Source organism: Martes martes (assembly GCF_963455335.1).
Source record: "Martes martes genome assembly, chromosome: X".
In the NCBI taxonomy this organism is placed as follows: domain Eukaryota; kingdom Metazoa; phylum Chordata; class Mammalia; order Carnivora; family Mustelidae; genus Martes; species Martes martes.
Window position 1 is genome coordinate 59,018,210 of NC_137897.1, and position 12,699 is coordinate 59,030,908.

General features: G+C 37.3%; 1 protein-coding gene across 3 annotated transcripts in view; it reads right to left on the minus strand.

Moving 5' to 3' along the window:
• ABCB7 (ATP binding cassette subfamily B member 7) overlaps positions 1 to 12,699 on the minus strand; it is a 149,322-nt gene that overhangs the window by 20,746 nt on the left and 115,877 nt on the right. For all 3 annotated transcript variants that reach the window (XM_080794831.1, XM_080794833.1, XM_080794832.1), the window contains 3 exons: positions 9,838 to 10,009; positions 6,860 to 6,963; positions 2,875 to 2,982 (listed from right to left, as the gene is read on the minus strand). In XM_080794831.1, coding sequence (XP_080650957.1) covers positions 2,875 to 2,982; positions 6,860 to 6,963; positions 9,838 to 10,009 — 384 coding nt within the window. The remainder of the gene's footprint in view (positions 1 to 2,874; positions 2,983 to 6,859; positions 6,964 to 9,837; positions 10,010 to 12,699) is intronic.

Consider the following 12,699-nt stretch of genomic DNA (forward strand, 5'->3'; position numbering starts at 1 on the left):
TGACCTGAGCTGAAAGCAGTCACTTAACCAACTGAGCCACCCAGGCACTCTCTTGATTACTTTTACAGATATAATTTATTTTATTGTTTTTCTGCTTTAATCTCCATACTGGTTTTATAAGTGACTAATACACTATTTTAATTTTATGTTTGCATTTACCTGTGACATTTTTTCCTTTCATAATTTTCTTACTCTTAATTATGGCCTTTTCTTTCCAAAGGATTCCCTTTAATTTTTCTTGAAGGCTGATTTAATGGTAATGAACTCCCTAAATTTTTATTTGCCTGGAAAACTCTCTCTCCCTGAATTCTGAAGATAGCCTTACTGGGTAGAATATTCTTGGTTACAGGTTATTTTTCTGTCAGTAGTCTGAATATACCATGCCACCCTCTTCTGGCCTACATAAAGATTCTGCTGAAATATCATGTGAAAAGCCTTATGGGATTTCCCTTGTATATAACTATTTTCTCTTGCTGCTTTTAACATTCTCTCCTTATCACTACTTTTTGCCATTTTTGGTTATTATGTGTCTCGGTGTGGATCTCCTTGGGTTGATTTTGTTGTGGATTCTGTGTGCCTCCAGAATCCAGATGTCTGTTTCCTTTAGTTTTCAGCTATTATTTCTTCAAACAAATTTTCTTCACCCTTCTCTCTCCTCCTCCTGGGATTGCTATAATGTGACTGTTACGATCCTTAATGATGTCCCTGAGTTCCCTTAATCTAGTCTCATTTTTTATTATTCTTTTGTTGTTGTGGTTCAGCTTGATTTCATTACTCTGTCTACTAGCTCACTGATCCATTCTTCTGTCTCCTCTAATCTGCCAGAGTCCCTCTAGTGTAGTTTTTTTTTTTTAAGATTTTATTTCTTTATCCAACACAGAGAGAGAAAGAGCATGCAAGCAAAGAGAGCAGCAGAGGGAGAGAGAGAAGCAGGCTCTCTGCTGATCAGGAAGCCCAATGCAGGGCTTGATCCCAGGACGCTGGGATCATGAACTGAGCTGAATGCAGACACTTAACTGTCTGAGACACCCAGATGCCCCCTATCCAGTGTATTTTTAATTTCAGTCATTAAGTTCATCTCTCAATGGTTCTTTTTTTTATTTATTTTTATTTATTTGACAGACAGAGGTCACAAGTAGGCAGAGAGGCAGGCAGAGAGAGAGGAGGAAGCAGGCTCCCCGCTGAGTGGAGAGCCCAATGCGGGGCTCGATCCCAGGACCCTGAGATCATGACCGGAGCCGAAGGCAGAGCCTTTAACCCACTGAGCCACCCAGGCGCCCCTCACTGGTTCTTTTTTTATATTTTCTATCTCTTTATTAAAGGTTCATTGAGATTCTCTACTTTTCTGTCTAGTCTAGTATCTTTAAGATCATTAATTTGAATTCTTTATCAGGCAATATTGTTCATCTCTGTTTTAATTAGTTCTCTTGATTTACTTTTGTCCCATTCTCTCTCATCTAGGACATATTTGTCTGTCTCCTCATTTTGTCTAACTCTTTGTGTTTGTTTCTATATATGAGAAAAGTCTGCTAAGTCTCCTGAGCTTGAAAGTAGTGGCCTTATAAGAAGAGGTCTTGTGGTATCCTGTAGCATAATGTCCACTGCTCACCAGAACCAGGAGCTTCAGGGGTATCTCCTAGTGGGTTGTGTGTACCCTACTATTGTGGCTAAGCTATGCTTACCTTAAGTCATTAGATGCATTGGTCCACTTTTCATGTTCTGGGTGTACCAGGCAGGGTTTGCGCTCTGTGCTGTTAGGGGAAGAGTATGGGGCCACTGTGGGCTTATAATCTAGTAGTGTGAGCAGCCAGACCAGATGTGTGCTCTCAGCCCCTCTGAATGGGTTGCAGTCACACCAGATTGCAGGGTCCTCTCCCTCTGTTGCCCCCTGAGAGGCTTTCATTGGTGGGTGGTGCCTGTAGTCAAACCAGATGTCTGTCCCCAGTCCGTCTGTTATGGTGGCAGTAGCATCAACCTTCAGGGTGCTCTCCCTGCCTTTTCTTGAGAGGCTTTTGATGGTGGGTAGGGCCAACTGTCGGACCAGATGCCTGCCCAGTCTGTCTGCCGTTGCTGCAGTGGCACTGCTGCATGTCGTTATCTTCTCTCCCCAGGACAGGAGTCACTTTGGAGTGGTGCAGGTCCCTGCCAGGGCTGCTTGCAGTGTGTGTCTTGACAGAACTGCTTCAGAGGGATGCTTGCTAAGTGGGGTGCATCCCCCAGAATGCCGGATGTGGTGTTGGCAAGATAGGTGATAGAGTGTTCCTCCTGATTCCTGCAACTGTCTGGCTATCTAGGCTGGGGGTGGGGGAAGTGAAATGGTTGCACACTAGCTCTTCCATTCTTAGGGAAATCTCTAATAATAATCTCTATCCTGGTGGGGTTTTTTGGTTTTGCTGGCTCTTTAAGGCCCAAGCCTTAGTTTCCAATTGCCCAGTGGGCCTCCCACAGCTATATTAGCTGATTTTTAAAGCACCTGGCATTAAGTCTCACTGATTGTAAAAACTCATCAAGTTAAGCCCCATTTTAAAGCCTAATGTTTTGGGGACCTGTCTTTCCAATGTAGTTCCCCCACTGCCTAAGGTGCCTGGTGTGGGGTCTGCTCCTCTCCCTTTTCCATGTTTGTCGTGTTCCTTCCATTTGTGGTTAGTCTCAATGGGATTCTGGTTCCAGACTGTGTTTGCCCCTCCTACGCTTTTCAGGTGGCCTCCTGTCTGCAATAAACTGCAAAGTCTGTTCTGCCAGGGCGTTTTTGTGTTAGTTGCACTGCTGTGATTATCTAGATGTGTCTGTGGGATCAGGTGAGCTCAGGATCCTCTTGCTCCACCATCTTCCCCCAAATCCCCCCATACTAAACTTTAAAGTTAAATCTCTTACCTGATCCAAGACAATGATTTCATCTGCATCAACCACTGTTGACAATCTGTGTGCAATGAAAATAGAAGTTCTGTGTTTGACTGCATCCTTCATGGCACCAAGAATAGTCTGTAAGTTTGACAAGAAGAGTAGGAAAAGAAGATCTATTAGGTAAATGTACATTAAAATAACCATACGTTTTTTTTTTTAAAGATTTTATTTATTTATTTGACAGACAGAGATCACAAGTAGGCAGAGAGGCAGACAGAGAGAGAGGGGGAAGCAGGCTCCTGGCTGAGCAGAGAGCCCGATGTGGCGCTCGATCCCAGGACCCTGGGATCATGACCTGAGCCGAAGGCAGAGGATTAACCCACTGAGCCACCCAGGCGCCCCAAACCATATGTTTCTTAAAGGAACATATAAAATGCCAATGAATTTTTTATTATATAAACTTTATATCACTACCAAATATTTGACCTATTCTAATAATTACTAAGAGGAGAAAACTGATCAAAAAGGGAAGGCAAATATGCCACATTATCATGGAAAAAATTATATTTTAGATAGGCAACATTTCTTTAAATTAGAAAGACCTGGAGAGGGTGGATATTTCTATACTTAAAAATGAACAAATAACAATGATGAATCCAATGATATTAGGAACATAGCCGGGTATGATGTTTATCTGGCCAATGAGAATAAAAATAAAATGTGATAGGACTCAAGTGATAGGATGTAGAAAATTTCAAATCAGTAGAAAGGAGATTCAAAGGGTACAGGAACATTTGCTTTTAATTAGTTCAAACTCAGAGGACAGAGGGGCAATAAAGACACTGTGTATGGTAACTTGAGCAAACTTCCTTTTCAAAAGAATTCTGACTTCTTTATCCATCATCAATTGATGGACAGCTGGGCTACTTCCATATCTTGGCTATTGTAAATAATGCTGCTATAAACACAGGTTGCATGTATTACTTTGAATTCATGTTTTTGTATTTTTTGGGGTAAATACCCAGTAGCACAATCACTAGATCGTACACTAGTTCTATTTTTAACTTTCTGAAGAACCTCCATACTGTTCTCCAGAGTGGCTACACCAGTTTGCATTCCCATCAACAGGGCACCAATGTTCCTTTTTCTTGACATCCTTTCCAACACCTGTTGTTTCTTGTGTTTTTGATTTTAGCCATTCTGACAGGTATGAGGTGAGATCTCATTGTAGTTCTGATTTGCACTTCCCCAATGATAAGTGATGATGAGCATCTTTTTTCATGTGTCTGTCTACCATTCGAATGTATTCTTTGGAGAAATGTCGGTTTATGTTCTCTGCCCATTTTTAAAATTTATTAGAAAGTGTTTATTTAAATATACAATGGAAAATAACACAGCCAGAAAAAAAGAATGAAACCTTGCCATTTGTAATGACATGCATGGAGGTAGAGAGTATAATGCTAAATGAAATACATTAGATAAAAAACCAAAAGCCATATGATTTCACTCATAAGAGTAATTTAAGAAACAAAACAAACAAGCAAAGGAAAAAAGAGAGAAAGAATGAGACTGAGACAAATCAAGAAATGACTTTTAAGTATAGAAAAGAAATGAATGGTTACCAGAGGGGAGATGGGTAGGAGGATGGGTGAAATAGGTAATGGGAATTAAGGAGTACAGTTGTTGTGATAAGCAGTGAATATTGTATGAAACTGGTGAATCACTATATTGTACACCTGAAACTAATATAACACTCTACGTTAACTATACTGGAACTAAAATAAAATTTAAAAAGAACAAAAACCCTTATATCATAATGCACCGAAAAAAAAAAAGAAAAATAGCAAGAGGATGGAAATGGCTACACAGAGAGCAAAGCCATCAATTTAGAAGACATTGTGATAAAGCTAAGAATGAAACGTCTGGCTCCATTTCCCCTTGCCCTAGAAGGAAGGACAGCTTCCTCCCAATACCTCTGTCCTTTCCCAAACATAAGCATTCTATGCAGGGCACACTGAAATGGTGTAGGACTATCTTTGTCAAAATAATTCTGAAGAGCAAGTTTTTAGAATGCTTTTTTTCCCTCCAAAGTATCCAAGATTCAGAAGAAATAGGCCAGCCCACCTCCCCCATTATAAACAGAGGAAATGACTCTGAGACGCTGGCCCTGAATACCCAACTGAATAAAGAGCAAAAGGAAGGAAATGGGGAAAAAAAGTATTTTGACTTCTTAGGGAACTCTGGGAAACATTTTTATTACAGTATAATTAACAATGTTATGTTAATTTCAGGTATACAATATAATGGTTCAATAATTTTATACATTACTCAGTGCTCATCAGGATCAGTATACTCTTAATCCTTTTTATTTCACCTGTCCTCCCACCAACCTCACCTCTGACAACTACCAATTTATTCTCTGTATTTAAGAATCTGTTTGGAAAACACATTTTTGTTTACTGCTTTTAAAGTGTAAAGGAGCTGTATATATATTCAGCTGTACTTGGAAACCTGGGTCTAAGTATAGCTAACACGATGGAAACAGCAATGTGGGGTTGGGCATATACCCAATGGCTCCCTGCAGATATTTCTAAACATTGTATTTATTAAAGTAATAAAATTATCAAGAGTAGATGTGGCTACCCAGGAAGGGAAGAGCTTATATTTTACTAAGACAGATGGTAAATCAAATGTGGGGCCAATTCTAAGAAAAATTGTGATATTTGTGGGGACTCATCTTCCTTATTCTCAAAAACTTAAGCTCTAACATTCTACTAAGTGCTATGGACCTTTTAAAAAGGCCCATTAAAATTTACTAAATCTGCTGGTAACTCATTCCCTTGGGAGGTTGTCTACTAGCTCTTAATGGGTTATGCTCTGTGCTATAATAAAGCTACCTGACTCAAATAATGACTGTTAGGACTTTTAAGTTGTGGTAAACATGGACAATATATTTGTAGGTATAAAGTTCTTATAAGCAGATTCCTATTTGGAAGGGACAGAGGAGGAGGAGAGGAAGAAAGAATCTTAAGCAGGCTCCATGCCCATTGCAGAACCAGATGCTGAACTCCACCTCACAACCCTGAGATCATGACCTGAGCTGAAATCAAGGGTCAGACACTTAACCGACTGAGCCACCCAGGCGCCCCAAGATTCCCTTTAAATATAACGAATCCTTATGCTAAACAAGTCACTTAGATATTAAGCTATTTTAAACTTATGGCAGATCAAATAATATGCCCTGAAACTTAACGACATATGCAAATATTATCCCATACATGTTGCAAAGCTGAAATTAAGCCTATCCTTCAACACTGAGTTTTTCCTATATATTTAAATAAAATGTAGATGAATGGAGGTAACTGACAGATAATCTGCCTATCTTCAGTTCCAGATTAAGGGGATCCATTCATGAAATTATTATTATTGTTAAGACTATTACATTTAATGCAAAGATGCTGTTATGAAGTCTAATGTAGTTGCTGAGTTGTACCACGACATCAAGTGTCACAACATCTTGGTGCTGTACAGTATTTTTTTGTGAAATGAATATAAATTTATACCAGCACCACAGGCTGTGTGTGCCTGACTTGTACTTCAATGAGTTGCTCCATGGTAAGTGAAAGGTTTTCTGGTGTATACTTGTGTCACAATCACTTACATGACCTATTTTCATGAGTGGTAAGTAGCAATAGCAGAAAGACTAAAACATTCTTCATCTGTCAGCAGATTAGGCAATTCTTAGAAGCTTTGCAAGATATAAGGATAACAGAATAGTCATAAGGTTCAAAAAGAAGACACTTTTGCAAATGGACTTAGCAATGTGATAATTGAATGCAACCTGACATTCTTATTATCAGCACTTGCCATATGGGGACAAAGGGCCAGATATTTTGCTCTACCGTACCTCCTACTGAAGTTCATTCAAAAAAGAATATAGCCATTTTACTGAACTTCCAAGCAGAAAAGTTAAGCATTGAGAATTGAAGAGCTCTGCATTTTCATCATCATTTACCTCTTCAGTAATTGAATCTAATGATGAAGTGGCTTCATCATAGAGAATGACTGGGGGGTCCTTCAAAATGGCTCTTGCAATTGCTACTCTTTGCTTTTCTCCTCCTGGTAAAGAAAAATTTAGTTTAAGAAAGTATAACATAAAGACATATTTTGTGTTTCTAGTATTTCCACTGATCATAACCACAAAGCAATGCCTTCAACATGTACCTCTACTCTGACCACTGTTAGTTTACTCAGAAGAGTCTAAGTTCATATATGATATCCTTTGACAAACTATATACCCTGGAATGTAATGTAATTCTGGATCCTGACTTTGTGACAGGAGAAAAGAACAAGGAGGAGAGGTAATAGCTTTGATTCCACAATTACTCCTCTCACCGAGAATACGCTCACACTGAGAATATGTTCATTACATGTGTTATTTTATATTACTTCCCAATGGACAGCAACCACAGAGAGAAAAATTTCAGTATTAGAGAATAAAAAAAGCCAAAAACAAATACAATATCTGAAACCTGGCAACTTGAAGACATGAAACTATGAATATTTACATTTACTTCTTAACAAAAATATACCATCTAGCCAGTATTCTTCTCAAGAACTCTTTTTTTTAGAATTAATTATTATCTTTTATCATGCTCAGTTAGCCACTAGTTTTGGATGTAGTGTCCAATGATTCATTAGTTATGTATGACACCCATTACACATCACAACACATGCCCTCCTTAATACCCATCACCCTGTTACCCACTTCTCCAAACAACTCCCTTCTCAAGGATTCTTTTGACAGGTATTATTTTCACAGTACTCTTCAAAGTTAAAGGTGTACACTAGGTACCACTTATTTCACCTTAGTTATTTGCTATGGGTCTCTAGAATAGCAGAATTTTAAAACCGAAAGGAAAGAGAGGCCCAGAAAGGTTTAATGATTTGCCAAAGATCACAGAGCAACTTCTAGTGGAATCTGGACTAGACCTGACTCCCAGTTCAGTGTTCTTCCTATCATAATATGCAAGCCCGTATTTCTTTCTAAATATACTCTAGTGAAAATAAAGTAATCGTTCTTTCCTCACTGGGACTCATAGGTCTAAGGTCATCAATCATACATAAACTATAGCTGAAAGTATAAAGGATGGTGCTTTGCTGAATATGTCCCCTTTGGCTTCTTTTCTTTTCCATTATCCATTAATTTAGCAATGTCTGAAAAAAACTTGAATTTTTCAGTTTCAGTAACCTCTTAGGGAAGCAAGCACCACCTGTTTACTACCTGGTACACCAAATATTATTTCAGTTTTATTTCTGCAATTATTATTTTCAACTTGTAAAAGAGGGCTCCTTATCTCTAATATTAATAAGTTTGTATTTATACTATCCACATCCTTCCCCATTTAATAAGATCAGAATTCTCCTACCAAAGCAGACATCATGCCAGCACTAACTCCTTACCTACCTAGCAAATTAGCAGCAGAAACCTCCTAAAAGATGCAGATACTCAGAGGAAAGACTAGTTTAGACATGCCTCTCAAATTTCAAGTGGAAACCAACCCAGTTTCAATTCCAATCAATAGAATTTTGGCACCTGGAGAAGAAATATTTGTTTGTTCCCTACCATAAATACTAGCATAGGTGCTAAATAATACTCATTTAGAGAGGTCTAGCTGTAGGGCAATGGATATTAGGCAAAAAGAAAATTTCTTTAGCCATTCCTACTCCCAAAGGCATGTAGAGAGGGAAAAAAATGATTGGAAAATGGCATGTGGCATAGCTATCTGAGGCAGAGTCTTATTTTGAGAGGTCTAGTTTATACTATGTGAAAATCTGGAGGTCTTTAAAATCAGCCAACTGGACAAATCATCTGGGGGTGGTCTAGTTAGTTGGGCCCTACTCCTGTTGAATGGTGAAGTATAAATGGGGACTGGAATGATGCAAGAATCTTCTACTACCAGCTGATAACCAAAATACTACAGACCAACTTAACTTGAAATCAATCTTTGCTTAACATTTTCTAAACCTAGATCAAAACTTTCTAATGGAATGCAAATTTCCTGACAGCAAGTACATCTATGTGTTATCTTATTAACTCTCAAAGCATTTAGCATGTTAGTCTGTACATAATATGTACCTAATCAATGTTGTGAATAAATGAAGATGGTTTGTAATGAAAAGGAATGGGGATTCATTAAATTCATGCAGGGTATTCTTCATTCTTTTTGTCTCACCTCCATCCCTAATTTATATATTTCCTCCCTAAATTAAACTAGAATAAAGAATAAATATAAAGGATATAGTGTGTTTATACTAGTTACATTAATACTTTCAGGCACAGATATCATACTTTTGGAATTCAAATAATTATGGGTGAAAAAGCTTTTTTATGGATCCTCCAAAAAATTCAGTCATTACAGGAAAATTATTAAACATAGCAATCTCATAATTAAACACTTAAATAGAAATGTACAAGCCCCAAAATTTACTTGACCACTGAACCAACAAGGACATGAAAATGAAACTGGCTTTAATAAAAGTATAGCAGTTAAGTATATCAAGTATAAGGAAGTCTAAAGTATTGAAAACATTCCATAATGATCTAGGAAATTATGATGAGATACACTATATATTATCAAATTACTTTTCCCTACTCCTACTACTTTCTCAGGTGAGCAATGATGTTGGCTTTCCTTTAATATTAAAATTATGGATGATACATTAATGCTGACCCTAGGATGTATTAACAATTTACTATTAAGCATTTACAGTTTGCAGCTGCAAGTGAAATAAAAAAAGAGACCTGCATGATTGAGAACAGTTATTTCCAACATGAATTATTTACAGTGATGGCTGAGACTGGGACCTTGTTGAAAGTGACTAGATGAGCACTAGGTGTGTACTCTGTCATTGCATTTTCAAGAAAATGGCTCTGACAAATTAAAGTTTGATAGGAGTACACAAGCAGGAGTAGATCTAAAATCTGATTACCTGAAAGTTTGAGTCCTCGTTCCCCTACTTGTGTGTCATATCCATGTGGCATTCGAAGAATTGCATCATGGATTCCAGCTAATTTTGCCACTGCGTACACCTCCTCAGGTGAAGCATGAATGTTTCCATATAAAAGGTTGTAGTAAATGGTATTGTGGAAGAGGACAGCATCCTGAAGCAGATTTATATATACGTACATATATATGTATATTCATTACAAAAAATTCAAACAACTTAGTAAAGGCACAAAGGCATAAAGAGTAAAACATGGTAACTCCTTTATCACCCCCCTCATTCCTGCAATCCCATTTCCTTTACGAGCTCTAATCACCATGAACAATTTGTTGAGTATCAGTCCAGACTTTTTTGATGAATTTATGTGCCATATACTTTTTTCTTCAACATAGTGAGATCATACTATACATACATGTTATTTTATAAATTGCTTTTATTCACTTAACATATGCTAGAAACTGCTCACATCAGTTAACAGAATCCTACCTCACCTTTTTTTTTTTTAAATATTTTATTTGTTCATTTGAGAGAGAGAGAGAGACAGAAAGAAACAGAGAGAGCACAAGCAGGGGTAGAGGCAGAGGGAGAGAGAGAAGCAGATTCCCCGCTCAGCTGGGAGCCTGACATGGGGCTCGATCCCAGGACCTGGAGATCATAAGGCAGAAGCTTAGCCATCTGAGCTACCAAGCAACCCCTCTACCTCACTTTTTTAACAGCTGTATGATACTAACAATGTATTTATTTATTTATTTCTCTACTGACAGACATTAATGTGATTTCCAAATTTTTGCTACTACAAACAACGTTGGAATAAAATACTGTATATAGGACTTTGTACACTTGGGTATTTCTGTAAGAATGACCCCTAGAAATAGACTGATGAGTTAAAAAGTAAGCATACATCTGGCTCCCTGATCAGTGGGGAGTCTGCTTCTCCCTCTCCCTCTGCCCCTCCCCTCCTCTTTCTTGTGCTGTCACCTGTCAATTGAATGAAGTCTTTAAAAAAAGGCAAACATACATTTATCCTTTGATAGTATTGCCCGTCTTCCAAAATGGTCCAACAGTATACATACTCCAACCCATAGTGTATGAGGACATCAGATCCCTATATATTCAACAACCCTGCATATTAATTAAGTTTCAGTTGTTGCTACTTTTGGGGGTAAAACATGCTATTTAAATTAGCACTTCCCTAATTATTAATGAGGTTGAATATATGTTTCTCAGAAGCTTTTAAACTGGGACACAGAAACAAGTTTTTTACTTGGACACAGAAAACAAAGGATTTATACATTATAGATATTTTTTGGAGAAAGGTCACTACAAGCATTCAATTGATATTTCATTTTATTCTGATATAGCACACTAAAGCTAATGTACTTAAAGTGAACATACACCTCCCACTTTCCTTTTAGTCTCCAAATGGTTGGAAGTCAACAGTAAGATGAAATAAAATGGCTCCATTAGTTCACATTAACCAAGATAATTAATTAAGATCTTCTTTAACATCACAATCAGCCCCAGTTTCAGATATTACTTCAAATAGTATTTTAATCATTTTATACCAACTACTGATACAAAATGTTCTCATTTTGAAATGGTATTTAAACCCACTAAGCTTAAAGTTCTATAAAGAGAAAATACTTACCTTTAAGTATTTTATATTCAAAAAAGACCTAACAAATACTAACTGGAAACTTTGAAAATACAAAAAAAATGGTAAAATAAAAATTTATTAAATAATTCATAATGCTACCATGTATCAATAACTACTATCACCATTTTGGTTTATTTTCTCCTTTCTTCTCTAGTTATATATATTCATTTAGTATTATAAAATTGGGATGTTATATTTTGCTTGGTATCCTCTTTTTAAGAAACTTAGTATTTGAGTATTTTTTATGATAATATTATTTACAAGCAGCATATTTATAAATGGCCGTATGACATTTGATCCTATGGTGATAAATTTAACCATTTACTTACTGTTGGATAGTCACACTGTGAATTTCAACTTCTGCTCTTATAATGGTGTAATGAACATCTCTGCATATAAAAATCTGTTCACTTCTCCGTTTATTTCCTTAAAACTTCCTCGAGGCAGAATTACTGGAATAAATGGTATCAGTATTTTTCTGGCTATTGGTACATATTGCCAAGTTGCTTGTCAGGAAAGCTGTATACTTCCACTGGCCAAACAACAGACTAGCCATTTTACACAGCCTTGCCCAAACTGGATGTTATGAATTCTAAAATCCTTGCTGGCAGGTGAAAAATGGTATTACATTGTTGATTTAATTTGTACTGGTAAGCCTTCTGGTGAGGATCAGCATTTTTCTTTCATTTATTAACCATGTATATTTTTCCTTGTGAATAAAATATTTTATTTTTCAGAAGGTCAAGGGCAACTGTTATATACCCTAAGAGAATGGCAGTAATCTAGCTGGATGGATGAGAACACCGAGCCCTAAGCAGACACAGCCTAGAATTTAATTCACTTGATATACAGTTTAGGTCAATGTTTCTCAACACAGACTCTATGGATCACTTATTATCAGAATCATCTAGGACGCATATTCAAAAATGCAGGTTCCTGGGTCCCACACAGCCCTCCTAAGCCAGAACTAAGGTCCGTGAAAGAGTTGGAATTTTCAATAATCTCCCTAGGCAAATCATGCACACTAATATTTGAGATTCTCAGTGAAAGAGGGAGAACAGTGCAGAGTGTCAGTTCATTTGGGGACCTTTTAGAAGTTACATATCCTGTCTGATCCCTTTCTTACAGTTGTCTCAACTTAATTCAGATTCTAGGCTGCAACTTGTTCCCAGGTCTCTCTATTGGCTTTT